Source organism: Pteropus medius, unplaced genomic scaffold (genome assembly GCF_902729225.1).
Source record: "Pteropus medius unplaced genomic scaffold, Ma_sr-lr_union100, whole genome shotgun sequence".
NCBI classification, from domain to species: domain Eukaryota; kingdom Metazoa; phylum Chordata; class Mammalia; order Chiroptera; family Pteropodidae; genus Pteropus; species Pteropus medius.
Window position 1 is genome coordinate 7,887,375 of NW_024342644.1, and position 23,483 is coordinate 7,910,857.

At 32.9% G+C, this 23,483-nt stretch overlaps 1 protein-coding gene across 5 annotated transcripts in view; it reads right to left on the bottom strand.

Moving 5' to 3' along the window:
• KTN1 (kinectin 1) overlaps positions 1 to 23,483 on the bottom strand; it is an 88,899-nt gene that overhangs the window by 31,026 nt on the left and 34,390 nt on the right. For all 5 annotated transcript variants that reach the window (XM_039866530.1, XM_039866529.1, XM_039866527.1 and 2 more), the window contains exons 6-22: positions 20,659 to 20,775; positions 19,856 to 19,996; positions 17,206 to 17,312; positions 16,290 to 16,422; positions 14,860 to 14,947; positions 11,278 to 11,444; positions 10,816 to 10,884; positions 9,346 to 9,383; positions 8,584 to 8,674; positions 8,161 to 8,229; positions 7,609 to 7,646; positions 7,377 to 7,458; positions 6,515 to 6,583; positions 2,250 to 2,284; positions 1,738 to 1,828; positions 936 to 1,004; positions 304 to 341 (exon numbers count right to left, since the gene is read on the bottom strand). In XM_039866530.1, the coding sequence (XP_039722464.1) occupies positions 304 to 341; positions 936 to 1,004; positions 1,738 to 1,828; positions 2,250 to 2,284; positions 6,515 to 6,583; positions 7,377 to 7,458; positions 7,609 to 7,646; positions 8,161 to 8,229; positions 8,584 to 8,674; positions 9,346 to 9,383; positions 10,816 to 10,884; positions 11,278 to 11,444; positions 14,860 to 14,947; positions 16,290 to 16,422; positions 17,206 to 17,312; positions 19,856 to 19,996; positions 20,659 to 20,775 (1,442 nt within the window). The remainder of the gene's footprint in view (positions 1 to 303; positions 342 to 935; positions 1,005 to 1,737; positions 1,829 to 2,249; positions 2,285 to 6,514; positions 6,584 to 7,376; positions 7,459 to 7,608; positions 7,647 to 8,160; positions 8,230 to 8,583; positions 8,675 to 9,345; positions 9,384 to 10,815; positions 10,885 to 11,277; positions 11,445 to 14,859; positions 14,948 to 16,289; positions 16,423 to 17,205; positions 17,313 to 19,855; positions 19,997 to 20,658; positions 20,776 to 23,483) is intronic.

Genomic DNA, 23,483 nt, shown 5'->3' on the forward strand with positions numbered 1-23,483 from the left:
CCTCAGAAAGAGGATGCAAGGAAAGAATTGACCTCTCTCTCCAATATAACCTGTTCTGTAATAGTTTCTGTTGCAGAAACAGAATATTAATGAGTCAATGTGATGTTAGGAAAATAAATGGAATTAATTACCAAAATAATTTTTTGAACAATCACTGGAAAAGCACAGCTCATTCTAGCAATAAAAAAATACAGAGTGAAGGTTAATCTAACATCGGCTATCTCAATTGCACAATAAAACATTTATCAGCCCTAAGAAAATGGACCAAAAGAGAAAGACCACTTTAATAATGTCATCACTTACACTTTCTTAAGTTCTTCAACTAGAGATGCAAAAGAAACCTGGAAACAGGAAGGAATCCTACTTAGTCATTTGCTCAAAATATAAATGGGTCAGAAATAAAGTATGTTATTCTTAAATTTTCCACTACACCAAAATCCAAATGGGAAAATTAAACCCAGGAATTAAGTCTTTCTAGCTTTTTTAAAATGTCTTAATTATGAAAATGAAAAGTGCTTTGAAAGTAAGCAGCTTTAAAAGCTACTCATAGTACGTGTAAGACAAAAGAAAAATCAATAGATGTTAAACTTATTAATATTTCTAACCAGATAAAAAGAATATACAACTAAAAAATTACCTAATTTCAGGTAGCCCCTTCCATTATTTAGTCTTACTTTATATTTGTATGCTCAAAACCTTTTATCACTGTCACAGGAAACAGTGGTAGAGTACTCTACCTAGTGCTTAGGATGCAGTCAGCATCCGATAAATTGCAGCCTCTATTAATGATAATCAAGTCACTAAACACTTACAGATTAAAACTATAATTAACAAATTCCATGTTGAGAAGGGAAGAACAGACAAAGAGACTAGCTATGCTTGAATGTAACAGGTTTGTTTGTGAAAATGGTTGCAGGATCTACTAAATACATTACCTGATCATTCTGCTTAGCCTTTAAGTCTTGAACTTCTTTCATCAGAGATGAATTTTCTGTTCTTATTGCCTTTTTCAAAGACACAAAAACACAATATACTTTTACTTACTTTTTATTTATTACTGAAAAGAAAACAGCTAGCTTCAAAATACATTAGCTTGTAATTTTTCTTTAGCTGCTGCTTTTTCTTTCTGGAAGGCCCAGAAATCTTACTTCCTTCACATGTCTACACTTCTGTAACTTCTAGAGCTAGCCAAATAGATTTTTAATTCAATTATTAGCACAAGTATTTCTGGTTATGTTTCCACAACCTCATGACCATATAGCATACCACTTGTTACCCTAAACTCAACTACATCTTTTAAGTTAGTTCTCTGAGCAACCTTATCTAACTTCTCTGAGCAACCTTATCTAACCTAATCAAGTCAGTTAATGATAATCCTAAAACAGAATTGCAGTCTCTCTTTTCTCTGTCCTCCAATACTATTTCAAGAACTTATGAAGTCTCCTAGTTATCATTTGGTTATAATTTGGGCATGAGTGGAGATGGGGAAGCATGTATTACAAACCATAACAATAGTATGTACTTCATTAAGGCAGTGAAAGCTACAATCAACTATGTATTTTCGTATTTCTAACAAAATCTTATATTTAATGAAAAAAATAGTATAAAGTTATAAAATGTGGGTAACTAACATGAAGTTTAAAGGTAGGAGGAAAATCTTACACAAATTACAGTGAAACCCCTTCGTGTTCACTGAATAACCAACCACAAGGAAAACAAATCTACAAAATGCTTTACATTCAGTTCTTCTTCTTTAGTGGCCACCTGAATAAGCCCAGTTTCAAGCAATTCTTCCACAGTCTTCAACTTCTCATCTTTTTCTTGAATGCTGAAATTATAAATTTAAAACATATATATGAACTATTTTTCAAGGTAAACAAATGACAGCATTCCCAAATATTTTATATGGATCAATTCTTGTGTCCATTGTTTTTTATAAACTTTTAATTCTAGAAACATTTCTGAGGATCTCTGATTCTGGGCTAAGGGTACTTCCTCTTTACCAATAAGTAAAATGTGTTCAAGTAATGCATGCTTACATGTTAGCCTAAACAAATCATTGCTGCCACATGACACCCACAAACCTCATGCAATCCCAAACCAAATCAATCAATAGCATACACCATTCTCTTCCATTATGAAGTACAAAATTTTTTTTAAGAATCTACATTAATGCAGTTAATAACTGTTATCTCAAATTTTGAGATAGTGAGTCACTGAAATGTAAAAAGAAAATTTTAACCTCTTACCATTTTTCCATTTGTTCCACAACATCTTTATTAGGCTAAAATAAAAATCACCAAAAAAAAAGTTTAATTTGACCTAGTTTGCATGAGGTAAAACTAGTTTACAAATGGAATTCTATGAAAATTGTTTAGTTTTAGTTAGATGCAAAATTTAGGAAGATGATCCATATTTAAAGTGCTAATAATTAAAGAATCTAATTTACAAAACGCAAGACAGAAGAAAAGCAGCTATACAAAAGACAGAAAAAGATAAAATACAAAATAGGCTGGCAAAATAAATTAGTATATTATGAATAATTTTTTAACTGCTATAAAAGAAAATCTTATTGAGGATAAGAAGAGAATTTGCCTTACTTCCCTTACATTAATTCGATTGTTTAAATATTAAAAAATCCAAGGTCCTAAGGCCTCGCAGGCCAGGAAGGAGGCTTTGTTCTTTCTTTTTACAAATTTTTTTTTAACTTTTAAAACTAAGGTGTAACATTTATAATAGTCAACTCACGTCTACAACTCAATGAATTTTTAACATGTAAATATTATATAACCACCACCCAGACGAACAGTGAATATTTTAAAATTGAGTGTAAATTGTAGAAACAATACATGAACACATTCTCCTTGCAAAGCATTTAAACATGATATGTAAGTTGGACCCTACCTTTGACCCCTCCTTCCATCTCCCTATACACGCAAAATTCCCCCGTCATAATTTCCTGTGTGTCCAGAAGCGGGGCTTCCCCTCAACGTTCTCAGGCCTTCAAGCTGCTAAGTACCCTGACAAAACAGGGTTGGGGTCTTCTCCCTTGAACATTCTCTTCCACCCATCCCAAGCTGCTCTCTCCTAATTTCGATTGTAATAATGTTGGTAAAACAATTAAACTAACAACCATTTTTCAAAAACACTATTAATTTTCCCATTGTCAAATCCAAATCCCAAGATTCCACTTCTTACATATTTCTAAATTAACCCTCTTTTCTTCAATGCCCTAGGTTAGGCACTCAGCTTTACTCATCTCAAATACCATTATACCTTAATTCATCTCCCTGCCTCTAGTCCATATGATTAGTCTGTGAATATAGGAAGAACTTCCAAATAGGAAAAAAATTTTCCTACTATCAGAAAGAAGATAGGAGCTGTCAAAAGTACATTAAATCAGGTTTATAAACTTGTGAAAAATAAATCATGCAGTAAGTTTATAAATCATCAAGATGGTTTTTGTCCATCTTTATATATACCATCTCACATAAAGACTTAAAATTTTTAACTATGTATAAAGTAAAAATGTTGGATGCTAAGCTGGGTTAGTTTTGTACAATTAAATATTCAAGTACATCACCACATTTCACAATATTCACAAATATCATATCACTGTGTTATACACCTAAAACTAATATGTCAATTATAGCTCAATAAAAAAAGACAACACTATTAAGTCCAAGTGATACTCATAAAATGCTAGACAAAATACTAATTCTTACAACACCCTTCAATGGCTTACCCGCGTGCTAACTCAAGTTCACGGTCCTTACACAACACACAAAGTCCTTCATGATTAGGCTCTAGTGAATCTCTATTCCTTACACCTCATACTTTGCACTTCTACAATATACTCTGAATATGACAATTTTGCGACATACTGCTATTACTTTCAACACTTATCTCCTTCAGCCTGGATTGCCCTTTAGTTGTCTGGCAAATTCATAGCCATTTTTCAAAATCAGGTTTAGCTGTTCCCTTTTTCTCTCTGGTGCCTCTTCACCATCACTCTCCTAATAGAATTCATTATCTCTTCATCCTAACCTGTACACACAATTCAAGAATTTTACTCATCAGACTGTTCTGTGTTACACATCTATCTCCACACTAAGCCACAATCTTGAGGACAGGAACCAAGTCTCATTCATCTCTGTAACCTCAGCATTTAGCACAGTTCGTAGCATATACTCAATTAGTAAATATTTAATGAAATGAATTTCCTTTAACAAGGTCACAGTTTAACAAGTATTCTTGGTCAATTGCTCATTGAATATTTAATTAACCCAGCTTAGCATATATCCAACAGTTTTACTTTAGACATTATTGTTCTTATCTAATTCAATTTTTTCCACCCTAGATGATTTTCAAAACTACATCTTATATAATAATGAATTCTTCAATAAACTACAACCAGGCAGCAACACAAAGAGAAAAAACTTGCTACTCCTATTGTTTTTACTTAATAATCTCAGTCATTAAATCTTAAAAATCTACTAGAACAAAAATTAAAAACTCATGCTGCTCCTCTGCTAAAAAGTCAAGATATTCAAAAACAAAAACACATAAGGACCTCCACCCCTCCACACCAAATTTTATTCTGAATAGAGATTTTTAGTAACTGATTTATTTGCATCATCCACCCACAGGCCTACATCCAAATAGAGCCTTCCCTTTTTTAGTGTATAAACAGGCACCTTACCTGGCATTTGTTGTCTTTCTGCTTCCTACACCTCAAGAAACAACAACCTGGCACCATTTTTGGTTTCTGCTTCAATAATTTCAATCTTTTCCTCCAGGATAAAAATCCATGGGGTAAAAGACTACATTTTTTTACATAACTAAACTGTTCATCTCTCAACTGTCATTTAGAATTCTGACTGCTGGGTAAAAAGAGGTTAAAGGTGAAAACGAAAAAATCAAAATTATACTAATCTTTCATCTCTTCTTTCATTAGCAATAGCAGTAAAAATGACCAGAAAAAAAGCCAAAGAGATGGCGGTTCTTTGGTCTGCCAAGGTGAGACAAATAAGTCAGAACTGTAATCAAAAACAAGTCATATGCTTTCTATACTATTTTGTGTCTTTTTTAAAGAGCTTTCAGAACAAAAGAAAAATGCTGAGAATGACCAAAAGGCAAATCTTAAATTGTTACCACCAAATGAGTTTCCACTTATATCAAATAATTCTTTTAAATAAATCAAAAATGTGGCTATCATTTGCAATAACTTAGATTCCAGTTTCTAATAAAAGTATGTTTCAAAAATTTTAAAGTATTAGAGAAACATGCAAAGCTTGTTTTAATGTGTCATTCAATATCAAGACTTTCTAGAATATTTTTAAAAACTGGAATTTGAAGAGCTGTGAAAGAGTATGAAGGCAATGCTTAGAAACAGGCATAGAAGGGACACTGCCTGGAGCTCTAGTTTATGAAGACATGCTTTGTCAGGCTGCTATAGTTTTTTGTGTTTATTTTTATTTTTCAAGTAGAGTTGTCTTTCAATATTATTCTATATTAGTTTCGGATGTATAGCATAATGGTTAGGCATTTATATAATTTACAAAGTGATCCCCTTGATTAATCTAGTAACCACCTGGCACTATACACAGTTATCACAATATTATTGACTATATTCCTTATGCTGTACTTTATATCCCAGTGACTATTTGGTAACTACAAATTTGTACTTCTTAATCCCTTCACCTTTTTCGCCCAGCCCCCAATCTCCCTATCTGGCAATCGCCAGTTTTTCTCTGTATCTATGAGTGTTTTCATTTTGTTTCTTCATTTATTTTGTTCCTTAGATTCAAAATATATGTGAAATCACATGGTATTTATCTTTCTCTGTCTGACTTACTTTGCTTAGTATAATACAGGCTGCTATAGTTTTGATGGCTTACTATAAATACAGAAAAAACTATGGCACTAGGGGGTAGAAATGAGATGGAAAACAAATATTCTAAGAGAAAGGAATTAAGGCTTAAGACGCCTTGTTTATGCAAAGCACTAGGCTAAGCACTATACATAAACTTCCCCTTTTAAATCTCCCAAACTTATGATGTAAATAAAATGTGAAAAACTAGGAATGAGAGCTCTGCAAAAGTTATCAATATCACCTATTTTAAGTGCTAATAGTAGGTTTCGAACTCATTCTCTTAAGAAATCATACAGCCTTAGAGAAAGAGAGGCTCTAAAAGTCTAAGAATTTTCATCCTGAGAGCCAAATATATCAAAATGACTTTAAAAATTCTGTTTATGCATCTTATTACATTTTTCTTTCCTTTCTTTTGTTGTGGAAAATGTTTATAGACAAGTTAACATTAGCTTCCTTTCAGGAAGAAAAAATATGCTTTCTTTTAGGTATTTGAAAATCACAAGATGAACAGAAATGCAATTAAAAGACACACCTATACTTAAGTAAAATTTCTCAAAATAAATGAGCTGGTTACAATTTAAGACCCAGATCTTGTTATGTATTGGATATTTCTACCTTTTAACTCATGAAAAGCCTTACCTGTTCAGAAATAAGAGTCTGTAGCTTCTGAACTTCTAATTGTAATGCTTTGTTTTGGTCATTTAGAATCTGGAAGAAAGAATCTCAATTTATTGTTTTATTTAGAAAAGTAACAAAGCAATCATGGGTTTTTGAAAAAATCAAACCCATATAATTAAGTACTAATAAAGTGGCAAGTGAATTATATACTGATATAATAAGGCAAATCTCACATGGCTCCATTTTCCACAGTTTCAATGAATATATTTTAGAGTATATATATACAGTACTAGTATAAAGTATATGTGCAATGCTCTCTAAAACCATAGTTTCAACACATCCCCCTACTTCATGTCATGTAGTTTATCCCAAAATGGTGTTAACTCTGTGCCTGGAATTGTTTAAAGTGTATTCAAAGAGTTTAACAGTTTGTGACAATAGATTCTGAGAAACTCAGCTCTCATTTAAGTGAGTGCTTACAGGATTCCTATTAAATAAAAGCGGGGGGAAAGCATACCATATTACACACAGAGATGCACCCTGGCAATCAGAATGCTTACAATACTTAAGCTGGTTGACTATGACCAGAAACTAGCATTGCACCAACACTGGAGTCAGATAAAACTATCACAAACTACCAACTAAAAACTGCACAGAAAAGGTTGGAGCAAAACGAATTTCAAGTCTATTATAAAAAGAAATAAATTAAGATAATCTAGGCAAAAAGTCAATGATAAAGTTCATTGTTTGTATAAGCCCTCAAATAAACTATAGAAACACTGTTACAGAGTGATCATATATAAAAAGTAGTATTTCTAGGTTCACTTCACCTGAGAACCATACAAGGTTGGTCAAAAACAGCTGAGCTGATGAGCTTACACACCTTAAATTCTTCCATTTTGTCTGAAATTTCACACTGTAGCTGCTCTTCAAGCAATCTTATTTTATCATCCTTAACATGAATACTATGAGAAAAAAATCAATTAAAATACTTCATATATTCAGAAAGTTTACATAAATTACGTATACAACTACCAGTTATTAGCAATACTTTCTGCAATTATACTTGAGCATAAATGTATGAATGGCTCCATGTAGAGCAATATTTTAATCACCTTTTTTGCATCTTCTCCAGTTCATGTACAGCAGCAGCCTGTGTTTAGAATGAGATGAGAATCATATCATTTCTCAGGAAGCACTCAAAACTATTCCTTCAATTATTTTTACATATTAAAGAGTTATATTTTCACATATTTGGAGTAAAGGTAAAGCAATATATTTCTATAATACTTTTTGCTGTCCAATGTTTCGTAGTTCTCACTGATCAACTTTTATCCTAATAAAAATGTATATCCTTTTTAAATTAATGGAAGGCTAAAACAAATCAGCACATTAAGAATGTTTTAATTGTTCCTCTAATATCTCAAAAGTGATCAATTTATTGGATCAAACATTAATTCTAACATGAAAATAATTAACATCTAGGTGGGCCATGAGAGTTATAGTCAAATAGAAGAGGCTTTCAACGACACACCATGCAACCAGACACAAATAACTACTATATTTACTATCTACATGGGTAAAATTAGGGCTTGCAGTACTGATAAAACGTAAGTGTAGATGAACTAAAATTCTCAGGTAAATGCTTGAAAGTAATAAAGATCTACCTGTTCATTTGCCAGGGCCTGTAATTTTTGCACTTCAGCTTTTAATAAGAAATTCATATTCTGTATATCCTAGAACAAGAAGGAAAAACAGAACTAGAAATATTTAATACAACTGATTTTTAAGTTTATAAAACATCTCTTCTACTTAAGCAAAGGTCTCCAAGGGTCTCAAATCACAATTTCTTAAATCAGAAAGAGAAACCATCAATTCCTGTTATTTAGCACATTTCCCAAATTATTATGAGAAAAATCCTTTTAACTTTTCTTCTTAGAGAGCAAAAAGGTATTTTGTAGTTTAGAAAAGAGATATCTTTCAAATGAATTCTAGAGTATTTTCCATTCTTCATAGACATTTGTACTGATTATAAAATCAGGGTAATTCGATGCCTATAAAATACTGCAGCCATTTAATAATTACTGTACCTTAAGTTCCTCCTCTTTACTTGTTAAATGATCATGTTCATTTGCTAAAGAATCTTCAGTCTGTTTTATCTGCTTATCCTTTTCTGCAATCCTTTAACAAGAAATACATTTGTACATTTAATAAACATTTAGAAGTCAAATCACAAAGGATTAAAAGCCTTAAATATGATCATCCTTACTTAAGTGGTTTCTCACATAAAAGTATCTTCCGATTTTACAGCCCCTGTCATTTTACTACAACTCCTAAAAACACCTACCCTTATTTTAAAACTTGAAGTCAAAGTAGTAATTTTTTTTTTAAGCTTGTAAGCCTGGCAATGTCAAAACCATACTGCAGGGCTTCTGAACTCAAGTGATCCACGTCTATACAATCACACAATACACAAAAAACTCAGAACTTTGTTTTGAGTATACCACCGATACAGTTAAATACAGATCAGCTACAACTACTTATTAGACACAAAAACTAATTTACTTACACTGATTTGAAATCACAATTATCTTTTCTATATAACTGCTAAAGTTCAAATAAAAAAAAATTCCCCAACTCTTTTTATGATGAAGACATATAAACACAAAACATGAAATCTTTAGGAAACCAACTCACTGAAGGAGATGAAAAAGAGCAAAAGTTGCTCCAAATCTAGTTGAGAGTATTTTCTGAACAAGTTAGAATATAGAGTTAATCATGTGTTGAATCTAACAGGTATAAGTTAATGGTGACTAAGCAATTATAAGAGAAGTGTAGAAAAGCAGGCTTACACTTTATGTAATTCTTCTGCTAGAACTGAAGCAGAGGTCTAAGAAAGAAAAACAGAGTCAACATAAAAGCATTTAAGAGAAAGTTTTAAAGTTGTACAATAATCACAACAGAGCTTTAAAAATTAAAAGAAATTAATGTATACAAAGTTGTTAAGGCAGTATCTGGCCCGTGATGAGTGTTCAATAAATAGTAGCTATTATTCTGAAAGCAAATTTGATCACCAACAACCAGTATTAGGGAATTACATATTATAAGACATTTTAAATAAAAGAAGTTGATGAGCCTTAAAACTATATAACAAGCAACAAAACATAGGAAAAACAACCACAAAGTCCATTTTTTCATCCCTGTGCCTCTTTCTTTTCTTTAGTAACAACTTCCAATAATGAAATGATTGAGTTCATGATTTAGTCAACAATTAAACAGATTGATAATACCTATGCTCATCTTTACTTTTTAAAAGATATTTATATTACTCTTTAAGTATTTAATTCCTGATAAATTCTCTAGAGCTACCTCTCAGCTAATAAGATCTCAATCCAATCTGAATTGGTGATTTACATATACATCCATACACAAACATCTTTTCCTATATTAAATAATTCTTCCCAATTAATATGAGACAATAGTTTCCACCAAAAAAATAATTAGAAAAAAAAATGTTTGCGATCTCAAAGTTTTAGGACTTTGAACTTGCCTGATTCTTAAAAACAAGGTTTTAACATTAAAGCTACTTTTTATACAGAAAAGTGACTTCTATTTTAAGATTATACTTTTTCTACAAAATCTAAAATTTTAAAGTTGAACAAGTGAAATAGAAATTCTCAGTATGTACATTATGGAAACAAGTTAAATATCTCATACGTTTTTTTCTTTTTTCTAAACATTGTACTTTTTATATTCTGAAGACTCTATATATCTATATCTATCTACATTTATGTATCTATCATGTTACATTAACAATGCTGCCCGAGAAAAACAAGTCTTACAATACTACTTGCAAAACTTTGGAAGGTTTCCCCACTCACTAAACCTTAAACTGATCCTTTTGCGGACATAATCTGAGAGCAATGGTTAACATACTGTTATTACCTTGAGTATATATAAAGTTTTCCCTTACAGCTAGTCAATATTTAGTAAACACTTTTAAGACATAGATTACTCTTCTTGACACATTTGGCCAATTCCTCTAGTTCCTCCTATGGTAAAAACTCTCTAACTCACCTCTCCATTAGCTGGATTTGGATTTCTTAAGTGTTTTCCCATAGAACTGTATTATCAGAATATTTAGCACTCAGGATCATCAATGTTGACTGACTAGTCTCTCAATTTTCAATCAGGATCATCAATGTTGACTAACTAGACTCTCAATTTTCAATCTCGTGCTTGGCTCTCAACAGGCACACAGATGACTATTTACACAGCTAGAAAACTATTAATAATGATAAGTAATAAGAAAGCACCATTACCTGAGCTGCTATCTGGGAATGGAATTGCTGAATTTGAGCTTTCAAAGCCTCATTCTGCTCCAAAATATCCTTTCATAAACAGTAACCAAAAAGAAGAGGGGGTGGGGGGAAGTTTGCTGTTAACAAATATACCAATGCATATGAAAAAAGTGAGTTACAGATACATCTCTTTATCTTTAAAAAGGCATTTTAAAATAATAATTAGGCATTCTTTATTGAGAGTTAATTTACAAAGTAGAAATTAAGAATATGTTGCGTTATTCCTAATACAGAAAGTGTAAGGCTATGAAAACATCTTCGAGTACATATTCAAACAAACCATACTGTGACATGTGCTCAAAGGTTAAGTTATAATTATTTATCATCACTCCAGAAATAGGATAAGGTAGACTATCCTCTCTTCTACAAAGACACATCCAACACTGCCCACTTTTATTTTTTAAAAGAGAGAAAATTAGATACCTGAAGTTGCATTTGTAGAGACTCTTCTTTGTTCACCCTTTTTTGCTCCGATTCCATTAACTGCATTAGTCTTTGTTCCAACTGTTGTTTTGATACCAAGGTATCTGTAAGCTTACTATGCAGACTCTGTACTTCATTTTCTTTGGCCACAAATTTACTCTGTAAATCTGTAACAAAATACTGCATCTTACAAAGGTCTCTTCCTTTGCCTGGTGACTGCCACCCATCTTTAATTGTAGGCATTACCTTCGCTAGGAAAGCCGCTTTGAATCTCTCCTCTGTTTCCCTTCCTGCATATGACTTCTGTGAATAGCCAATGCTTACCTTTAATCACTGTACCTACCACACTGTACTAATTCATCACCTCTCCCAGCTTTCTGAAATCAGATTGCTTTTTCTCTATATCCAGAGCTGTGCCTAAGGCTTGGTACAACAGTACATATTCAATAAATGTGTTAAATGAATAGTACATGGATGTTTAAAAGTGTTAAACCATTTTTTAAAAGCATTCTTTATTTCCCCAAAGATTGTTTAGTATTTTAGTAAGTTACTTAGTGAATTTCTTATAAATTCTCTGTACTCTTCTACCTGAAAAACAGAGAAAGGCTGGCAAATGTCTCAGTGTAAAATGTAAAACTTTTCTGTCTGGTTCTCTTCATAGCAATAACCCCAAAACAACAATAAAAAATGAGAAACAAACAGTCTTTGCTACAATCAGAAAATAAATATAACTCCAAATCAAGAAATTAAGATAAAATGAATGGAGAGATGGATAATCACTAATTTGGCAGAGACGAGGAAAGGGAAAATGTTCCAGAAACCTAGAATGGCTCAGGAAACAGAGATACCAGGTATTATGAAAGCTGCCTCATGGCCCCATAACACAATCAAGTCCAAAAGTCAAGGGCATGAGTGGAGGATTGGAGAGGAGACACAACACGCATGACAGGGATAGGACACAGACCACTACCATCAAGGATAGAGTAGCAAATATAGAAGAAAAGAGGAAATGTGTATTTGTGTGTGTGTGTGTGTGTGTGTGTGTGTGTGTTACATAAGTTTTAAGAAAAGTAAAATGTTACTTCCATAACAAGACACTAATATAAGAATGGAACACAATTTACAAAAGAGCTCCTGGAAATTAAATATAAAATGGTAATGTCCAGAGTAAGAACACAGATGAGCATGATATTTCTTACCAGCAAGAGTAAAAGCTAAAACACTGACTGAATTAATGCCTTCAAAATTCTGTGGGCAAAATTATTTCCAACCCAGAACTCTATATCCAAAGACACAGGAGCCCTACCTAATTAAAAAACAAACACACACACACAGGGAGGCAGCCAAGATGGGGAGACAAAGAAACATGTCCCACATGAAAGAAAAGAACAAAGAATTCAACAAAATGGAGACAAGCAATCTACCAAATGCAAAGTTCAAAACATTTGTTCTAGGGATGCTCAATGAACGTAGGGAAAGAGTACAGGAACTCAGAACTTTAACAAAGAGATAGAAAACATAAAAAACAGAGGTAGAAAACATAAAAAAGAACCAGTCAAAAATGCATACAATAACTGAAATGAAGACTACATTAGAGGTAGTCGATTAACAGTAGATTAGATGAAGCAGAGGACCGAAACAGTGATTTAGAAGATAAAATAGCAGAAAAGATCCAATCAGAACAGTGACAAGAAAAAAGAATCCAGCAAAATGAGCATAGTGTAAAGGGCCTCTGAGACGACATCGAGCATAACAACATTCTCATCACAGGAGTACCAGAAGGAGAAGAGACAGAACAAGGAATTGAAAACCTATTTGAAGAAATACCAACAGAAAACTTCCTTAACCTGGCAAAGGAAATAGGCATACAAACCCAGGAAGCACAGAGTCCCAAACAAGATGAACCCAAAGAAGCCGACACCAAGACACATCATCATTAAAATGCCAAAGATTAAAGACAAGGAGAGAATCTTAAAAGCAAGAGAAAAGCGCCAACAAGGGGGCTCCCATAAGACTGTCAACTGATTTCTCAACAGAAACTTTGCAGGCCAGAGGGACTGGCATGAAATATTCAAAGTGATAAAAAGCAAAGACCTACAACCAAGATTGCTCTACCCAGCAAAGCTATCATTTAGAATCAAAGGACAGATAAAGAGCTTCCCAGACAAGAAAAAGCTAAAGGAGTTCATCAACGCCAAACCAGTATCATAAGAAATGTTAGAAGGATTTAAGAAGAAAGGAGAAAGAGGATTAAAAATATGAATAATAAAATGGCAGTAACTACATACCAATCAACAATTACTTTGAATGTAAATAGATTAAATGCTCTAATCAAAAGACAGGGTGCCTGAATGGGTCAGAAAACAAGATCTTTACATATGCTGCTTACAAAAGACTCATTTCAGATCAAAAGATACACAAAGACGGAAAGTAAAGGGATGAAAATGAAAAAAAAAAAAAAAGCTAGGGTAGTAATGTTTATACCAGACAAAACAGACTTTAAAACAAAAGCTACAACATGAGACAAAGAAGGACTCAGTAATCCCACTTCTGGGTATTTATCCAAAAAAAACCCAAAACACTACTTCTAAGGAACACGTACATCCATATGTTCACTGCAGCATTATTTACAATACCCAAGATTTGGAGGCAACCTGGGTGTTCATCAATAGATGAATGGATAAAGAAGAGATGGTACATATATACAATGGAATATTACTCAGCCATAAAAAATAATGAAATCTTGCTATCTGCAACAACATGGATGGACCTAGAGGGTATTGGACTGAGTGATATAAGAGAGATAGAGACCAATGGCATATGATTTGATTTACATGTGGAATCTAAGGAAAAAAAATAAACAAAACAGAAAAAAACTCACAGAGAATATTTTGAGGGTTGCCTGATGGAAGGGGGGTTGGGGAGATAAATGAAAAGGCGTAAGGAATTAAGGAATACAAATTGGTAGTTACAAAAGAGTCATGGGATGTAAAGTATAGCATAAGGAATATAGTCAATAATATTGTAATAACTATGTAAGGTATCAGATGGTTAGATTTATCAGGGTAATCACTTCACAAATTACATAAATGTCTAATCACTATGTTGTACATCTGAAACCAATATAATATTATATGCCAACTGTAAATGAAAAATTAAAAAATTATTTTGAAAAAATAAGTAGTGAAAGAGTATTTAAGTAGTAGGCAGCTCTCAATGTTTTTTTCTCTTCACAATATAGGAAGTGAGTCCCTCCTTAGAAGCAAAAAATAAAATGAAGAGCTGATCAAGAAACTAAAGGGAATAAATAAATATAACTACAGAAAGGAAATACACACAGCTAGGCTCCATTACCCTATTATGGACTATAATTTTATCTGCAAATTAACGCTTTAGACAAAGCTAGTAGAGTGCTTATTTTTAAAACCCTAAGAAATGTTAAAGAAATAGAAGTACTGTGAAATGTAAAAGCTATTTTTGAGCTATAACCAAAATGCCAAATTATACTTTCTCCACATACAGAAAGAAAAAATTTTACCCAGAATTATGTACTAAATTTACACGAATACCTCTTCCCCTTACCTTGCTGTGCTGCCTCATGCTCTGCTGTCCTCTTCCTGATATAGCTCTGGACTTCTTCCCACCTTCTCTCAGCTTCTTGTAGTTGAACCTGGAGAAAGGATTAGTCAATACAAACACAGATCTAATTTTTTTTTTTTAAAGTATCTTCTACCTTTACTATTGTGTCATAAGACTGCTTATTCCAACAACTAGTATCCTACATTTTAATAAGACAGGTAGATATGCCTAGCCTGAGAACATGTACAGATATTATCAGCCATAGCCATTCTACCCTCTGATATACAGGATTTACAGATTAGAGGTTATGTCAGAAACAATATTTGTGCCAGTGAAATCAGTATAGCTACTACTATGTATATATCTGATCCACTTAACTATAATCTATTTTTCCATTAATCTTCCTTCGGCTGATAGGCTTTCAAAAGATAGGATGGTATCTGTATTGCTACATCTCTGTAGGTACCTAAAATTTATATTTTGAGGTATAGCACATTTTAATCTTTAGTGTCACACATCCACTTATCCATATCCACAGAGAACTTCTATATTTATAAATGCCAGCAGTAAACACACCAGTAAGACAAATATTAAAAGAAGGAATAATTATATCAATCTCCCACAGGGATCCATGAAAACTTCAAGATACCATAAATTACACTTTTTTCCATATTCAATTATTCCCGAAGCCCCTTTAATCCTTACAACTCTGGAACCAGTATCAAGGTATGACTGTATCAAATAACTAGGTAGGAATCTGTCTAATACACTTAACTTAAACAAACTGAACTATACATTCAACAAATCCTCTCCTCAGTAAAAGGAGAAAGAGACATTTCTACTCATCATTCTACTCAATGCGCACATGCTATAAAGTTCAAAAGAAACAATTCTATTCCTCTCTGTCAGTCTGAGCAACCCCATGAATCTCTTCGCAGTGTGAGCATCTTGCGGTACCAAGTGTCTAAGATAAATTCTGATATCTAAAAAAGTGTGATTTTTGTAGACTATGGCTCAAGTGAAAGCTACCAGAGCATTACCTGGTTTTACGCTCATACAAAGAAAAACCGCCTCTCCTAATGCTGGAAGAAAAATAGGATTTACTAAACTTACTAAGAAATCCAAGTTATGAATGATAAGTGATGATGAAGATAATTTTAATTACATGATTTCTGCCTTATATAGGTAGACTCTAACCTCTACATATACAATAAATCAGCTAATTTCATTTTTCATATCTTCAGTCTTTAACTTCAAACGCAAGCCTATATTCAATTCTTTTATTAGTGGACACATTTCTGTATAGGCAGAGCACTTATATAGGTCCCATTAAGCCTCAAACTACATTTCTCAAATCTATATACACATTTAGATCACTGAATTGAATATCTACATTATTTATGAAATGATAAATAAAGATAGAAATATATCACCTTCAACTGAGTAACTGCTTGCTCAGCATTCTTCTTTTGGACTTCCTCTTGCTGTAGCTTTCCTGTTTTCTCAGTCAGCTCATTCACCAATCTGGCATAATCCTGGCGCAGTTTATTTAGTTCAGCAGACTGCCTGAAAATAGTAACTGGATTAGGATCCTTCCATTATTACAAACCCATATAAAAAATAGATAAACAAAACGTATTTTAAATTACTTTTGCTGAGTTAGTAATTCCACTGATAGCCAACTTAAAAAGCTGTGACTACTAAAATGAAGTTTGGTTGAGTGTAACCTCTAAATCATTCTGATAACAATAACACAAATTCTAAAATCACTGTAATATAATCAAAAAAAATGGATGACCACACACATAAATAGAAGCAAGGGTGTTACCCTCAAACTGATGTTCCGAAAATCTATTAAAATCAACCAGTCAGGGTTTATTCTGCATAAGCACGCTACTGGTTTTCTCTAGGGCACTGTTTCTCAAAGTACAGCCCAGAGCCGACTACATAACTATCAGATGAATGTGTCTTAGGTTACTGGGATCCACCTCAGAGCCACTGAATCATAATCTTTTAGGGGTAAGACTCAAATATGTGCTTTTTTAACTGACATGCCAGATGCTCTTCCAAATAATGAAATTAGAAAACTACTATTAAAGGGGATAGATGGTTGAAACCTTGTAAATTAAATCTCATAATTTGTACACTAGTCTACTGGTGGCACTGTATTTATCATACAGTTTAGCTGAAGAGGTTCCTCACACAGCAAGAGAAATGTTTTTGAAAATTAACTCATGTTAGAAACAAATGTAAGAAAACAAAGTCTACCCAATTACTATCAAATGTCATTTTGATGATTCAAGAAAATACTCTGCCATTCAATTAAAAATAAAGCATTTGGAAACATACTTGTTTTCTAGTTGGTTTGTAGTGTTGCTGACAGCATCTCTCAGTATGCCATTTTCTTGCTTCAAGTGAGCTATCTCTGCCTCCATCTGCTCACGAACTTGCTGGAACTAAAATTATTTTACAAATGTAAGATTTAGAAAGTAATGACTGCCAAAGCTAACTTTAAAAGATATTTTATTATGAAAACAATGTAAAAAGCAACAAGACAATGAAGTATGTACCATCCTTCTCAAATAAATATAAACAAATTTAAATGATGAATTACATTTTGATAATGATGAATGCAAACTAAATACAAGCTGCCACAGCATTCAAGAATGTAAGTAGATGCTAGCAGTTATCATATTTGAAATACAAAATAAATACACAGAGATACTGTTTCAGAACTGAAAGATGATTGAAGACTTCTTTCCTACCCAATAGACTCATACAGAATAAAGCCTGTCTTGATCCTATGTCAATTTTACGTTAATATTTTCTAATGAAAGATTTTGGTAATAAAAGGTTTAAAAATATGTTTGACACATTAATTTTAAATTACAAATTGAGCTATAACCAAACAGATAACAAATTCATTACACAAAAATCTGCATGCTAAAATAGTCTGGCCTCTAATTTTTTTATTTCAGAATTACAGAAATCAAAAGATAACACTGAATATTATGTCCCCATAAGGATATGTCTTACTTCAATATGTGAATTAATTTTTAGTAAATGTATTAAGAGAAATTAAAGTATGTGTTTCTATTTTCCAGAGAACTTATTATATGGAATCCATATCCTGGCCTCTATAAGCAATCAAGTAAAAAAAATGATTAAGCATTTCAACATCTTTCACCTTCAATAAAAGATGTTGCTACAAATACGTGGCTAATTTTCAAATGAATAATAAGTAGTAATTAAGAAAAAAAAATATCAGTTGAAGCTAGAAAAATCAATTCTTCAACAACTTGATTTATGGGGGAAAATATTTCAAATGGCTAGGGGTTGGTAAGATAGAAGACTGGGCCAAATGAAAGCAGTGACAGGGTAAGAAGCTGAAACAAAGTCATTCACTTCTTTTTTGCTGTTAGTGTATTTCCATGGAAGCATATGAACTTTGATAGTGCTGGAGAATAATTTAACATTTTTCAGCAGACAAGCAATGTGATCAAGGTAATATTTTATAAACAAAAATCTGGTACTAATTACATGTTGGAATGAAAATGAGAGACCTGTTAAGAAGGTGCTATAACTATGTTACTATGAAATAATAAACTAAGATGATGTCTAAGAACTGAATGCAAAAGTAACTAAAAATAAAGTATCTTTAAGATTTCAGAATAAATCATGGACTGGGCAAGAGAAAGTCAAAGGATTCAAGCATAAAGATAATAATGCCTCAATATTGGAAAATAAAAACCAATCTATCAAAAGCAAGGATTTGATTTCAGACATATGTTAAATCTAAGGTGATGACAAGAGCTTCCAAACTGAAGCATTGGCCAGCTACAGAAATAATTTAAAAAAAAACTCTAGTCCAGAATGTTCCATTAGGGGGCGTATTACAAGCTCATTTCACAAGTAGACCCAAACAATGTTCTTCGAAAAATCTATTTATCAGTAATAAAGATGATAACTGAATCTCAAAAAGAAACGAAAGAAGGAAAAGAAAAGACAAACGAAAATCACTGGGCCAGATCTAACTGGAATCATGGAAATAGGTGATACATGGAAAAGACCAAACCGTCTGAAATGTTGAAAGACAGGTGAAAGTACAAACGAGAGACAGAAGGTCACTTAGGCCAAAACCTTAAAAGTTTTCCTTCATTATCACTTCTCTCTCCCACTCACCTGCACTCTACCACCAAATCCCTATCTACCAACTCTTCTGATATCACTCAAACTCATCCTCTCATTGGCAACATCTAATTTCAGGTGCTTGTTCTCTTGAATTCCTGCAAAACCTACCAACTATCCTGTGTTCCATTCTTCACAATGCTGCGAAAGTAATAATTTAAATACTAATATAATCGCATTGCTGGGTTGCTTAAACTCCACTGGCTCCCCAGTCTTCAGTTATACAAAGCCCTTTAAGACAAGGACCTCTACTTACTTCTCTAGATCTTCTCTTCTACAGTCCAACCCTGACTTCCAAATACCACAAGTCTTACTGTATTTCTCACTAATTATCACTAGACAATCTGTAGTGCATTCATTAAAAAGCTCAATCTTGGGTCCCATAACAGACCCACTGAACTATCATTTCTAGGAATGAGACTAAGGAATCACACCAAGTAATAACCTCTTATAACCAGTGCCCACTCCTTCATTCACTCAACTGCCAATGCCCAATTGTTTCAAAAGATTCAATACAGTCCGCATATCACTTCTAAGTATTTTCTATCAATCCTTATCTCATCTACCTCCCATCTCCACTGTTCCAAATCACTCAATGTTTACCTCTATCGTAAACGAGTATTTACTTGTCAGTTTCCAGCCCCTCCACCTCATCCCCATCTACAAAAGTTGCTTACTTAGGGAGGGAGCCAGTTTAACTAGCCATTATACCATGGCCCAGTATAGGGCCTTGCACATATCAGGCACTTAAAATTTTGCTAATGAAATGAATGCAAACATTTCATTTTGTTTTCAAAGAATGAAAATATACCTTCATCTGCATCTGTTGAGTCTCTTGATAACTGACATGAATTTTGTTTTGAAATACATTATGTTCCTTTTCTAATGCACCAATCCGATCTTTCATCCTTGCTATAACCACATTGCTTCTTTCTTTCTCTGTCATCATTTCCTATAAAATACATCAGAAAAATAATTATAAATAACTTTGTTATTAAAAAAAATAAGTACAAGGCTATAATAAGAAAACATTTTTAACATCAGCAAAAGTGATGTCAGTAAAACAATCGTGAATTCTAAAATAAGTACTTACTTGAAAACCAAGTCGAAGGTTGAAAAAAAAAACCACTGTCTTCTACATCTTACCTTCTCTTTATACCAGTTCCCTTCATAAACACTGCTGTTCTGTTTACTCTTATTTCAAATGCACTTTCTTGTCTAAGAGTTAGACCAGAACCTGGAATAAATCCTACATTCTAACTTGACTATAAGAAATAACATTTTTAAAGAAAAGTTAATTCTCCATAATTTGCAGATACTACCGCTCTTGTACAGAAAAGGTCCAAAATAAAATAGCCTAGAAGAGAAAAAAATAAGTCTCTTTCCTAGAGGAAGAGATAAGGATATATGTATACAGCAAAATGGAAGTTTGGAATAAGAGAAAGTAAGAAGTCAAATCTTTAAATGGTGATTTCATTTTCTGTTGCAAGTATTATGAACTTGTAGAACAAATATTAATTATCAAAATACAAAAAGGCAAGCAATCTTAAAGTTATCTATAGGTGTAATCAGAAATTCAGAAAGTATATATTTTAAATACAAGAATGTCTTCACCTGGGTTAGCTGCTTACACCGATCCTTCATAGCAGTGCCGTCTTCCTTCAGAGCAGCAAGTAATTTGTCTTTTTCTTGAAGCTGATGTAAAAGTGCAGTCAATTCTCCTTTACTTGACTACAATTGAGAAATCAATACAAAGTTAGTAATAGTTAACATGGGCTAATGAAAATTATGAAAATGAAGTATCTAGTATCAAACGTTCTTAGGACAGTGCAGTTTGCTACTACATATAAAATAGAATGACTGTCAACTACTGATCAGTGAAGTATTATTCAGAAAAGTCACTATATTATATATTCTAAAGCATATAATAGGATACATATCAAGAAAGATTTTTACAAAGAATCATAAATTATAGGTCTTCCAGTTTTAAGCCCAGAGTCAAGATAGCAATCTCCCCTTCTCTTCTTTAAAAATCAAAAGAATATTATGAAACCAAAATGCAAAATGAACCAAAATTAAATAGTCATCTGTAATATCAAAAGCATGATATCAGGAAAGACTGACAAAAGTAATGGTGCTCGACAACCTTATCAGAATATACCTAAAACTACAGAGGTGCCATGGGTTCATAGCTCTCAGTTAATAGACATATCCTGAGAGATAAAGACAACAATCTACCATTTGACACCTGGAATAAATGCAGATAGAAGGCCGGAATTTTCTTGGAAGGAGGTCTCAAGAAGCAGAGTAAGTAGATATGAAGAAGAAATCATACAAACTTTACTCAAAGAGAGCATCTAGTCAGTGAGGCAGAATCAGGGGAGATTCTCTATAGTGAAACTCCTCATAGTGAAGCTTTTATCTGGTAAGAAGGAAAGGCTAAAATAACTCATTTGCACACACAGCCCAAGAAGAACACCAGTTAGCCTTGGTCCTTCATTATCAATTCCCAGGCACAGAGATGATCCAAGAGGAACATTCGTCATTGGAAGAAAAGTACTGATTAAAAAGAAGTAAAACAGGATCTATGTAAAATACAAAGAAAAAAAAAAAAAGATAGTAAGAAAAAATGAATGGCAAGTGAAGAAAAATCACCAGAAAAAGACTGTCAAAAAGAAAACAAAAATTGTGATTAAAAAAAAACACCATGATTTTTAAAAATCTAAGATAGTCGTCATTTCTGGAAAAACAAGAGTAAAAAACAAAGCTCACGAGAAAGAGCTCAGAGAAAAGACAAGACCAGAGAATAAGATGAAATATGAGCTGGCAAAACCCAAAGTAGAAGTAAAAGTAACACCATCTCAGAAAGGTAATCTAAATAGAAGCAGCAAACAGGAAAAGACAGGCTGCTGAAAATACAAGAAGACACTGATTACAGGATGAAGAAAATAAAAAGAAGCAGAAATAAGCCAAAAGGCTTAATATTTTTAGGACTAAGATATGAAAGATAACTATAACAGGCAAAGAAGATCCAACATATGCTTAACTGATACCCATTATTTCAATTATTTTAAATGACACTGAATCTCATGATTGAAAAGACATGCCTCATCCTAAGTAATACTGATAAAGGAGTCAATGCTCAGCCATATTATAGTAAAATCCTGCTGAAGTTCAAAGAAGCTGAAACTCTTGATGTTTATACAGTAGGGTGGACACTGGAAAGGTCCAATAAATAATAAACATTTAGTTGATTGCCCAAAGGATGTTTTTCTTGTGAATGTAGTTTGCAAAAATACATGAAAAGAGTCCAAAATTCAGGCTGTTTTCAGACCTCTATCTAGCATGAATGTCGAGAATAGTAAAGTAAGCATGAAAAATTTCTCAAGGAAAGGAAGCGACATCTAGAAACATAACCCACCATATTATCATTCAAGTATAAAGACAACAAAGACGCATTTTAACTTGCCAGAATTTGAGAAATATAGTTTCCACGAGCCTTTCTTGAAGAAATTCCAGGAAAAACAACTTCACAACCAAGAGATGAATACAGAGGTTATGGCACAAGAACTGGTATCAAGCTTTGAACCCACCATTAAACTGTAGAATTAAGACTAAAACAACCATGAAAGTTATAGTCATAAAATAAACATTAAATATTATAAGTATCTGATAAACAAATGTTATAATTAACAAAAGTTGAGAAGGAAGAGAGAAGGTAGGAAAAAAATTAAGTAAGCGGACTTCCTCCTATTATATAGCATGGGGTCAAAACAGTTAATAATTTGAAGTTGAAAAATCACATAACTGAAATGAGTATATTTAAGGCAAACACTTAGAAATAAATAATAAAATGATTAAATCTTAAATATTTTCTAGCTAGTAATAACATTAACAGTTAACATTTTTGAGGAATACTGTGTTCTAGGAACTCTAAGCACCTACACTGGATTATCTCATTTAATTCTCAAAACCTGATTATCATTCCTTTTTTAGTGATGGGGAAACTGAGGCATTGAAATTAAGTAACTTATCTAAGGCCACAAAGCTCAAAGTGGCAGTGCCCAGATATGAATGCAGGAAATCGGACTCTAGAGCCCAGGATCATAACTTACATTCTGTATACAAAACACAAGTGTCCTGTAGCTTAAATACAAGACATGTGCGCACGCACACACGCGCGCGCGCACACACACACACACATACACACACAATCTCATCTCTAACTCTTAAATCCTTTGGGTTTTACTCTTTCCCCTCCCATCTAAGCTTATTAGTGTCACATTTTCTGTTCGTCACTTATTTACAGTCTAGTACACCAATGAAACTGTTCCCAATTAAGGACATCAAATCTAGTTTTCAGTCCTTATCCTCCTCGATCTCTCTAAAGTATGTCAGTATTGACTTTTCCCTCAAACTCCTGAACTCTCTACCCTCCC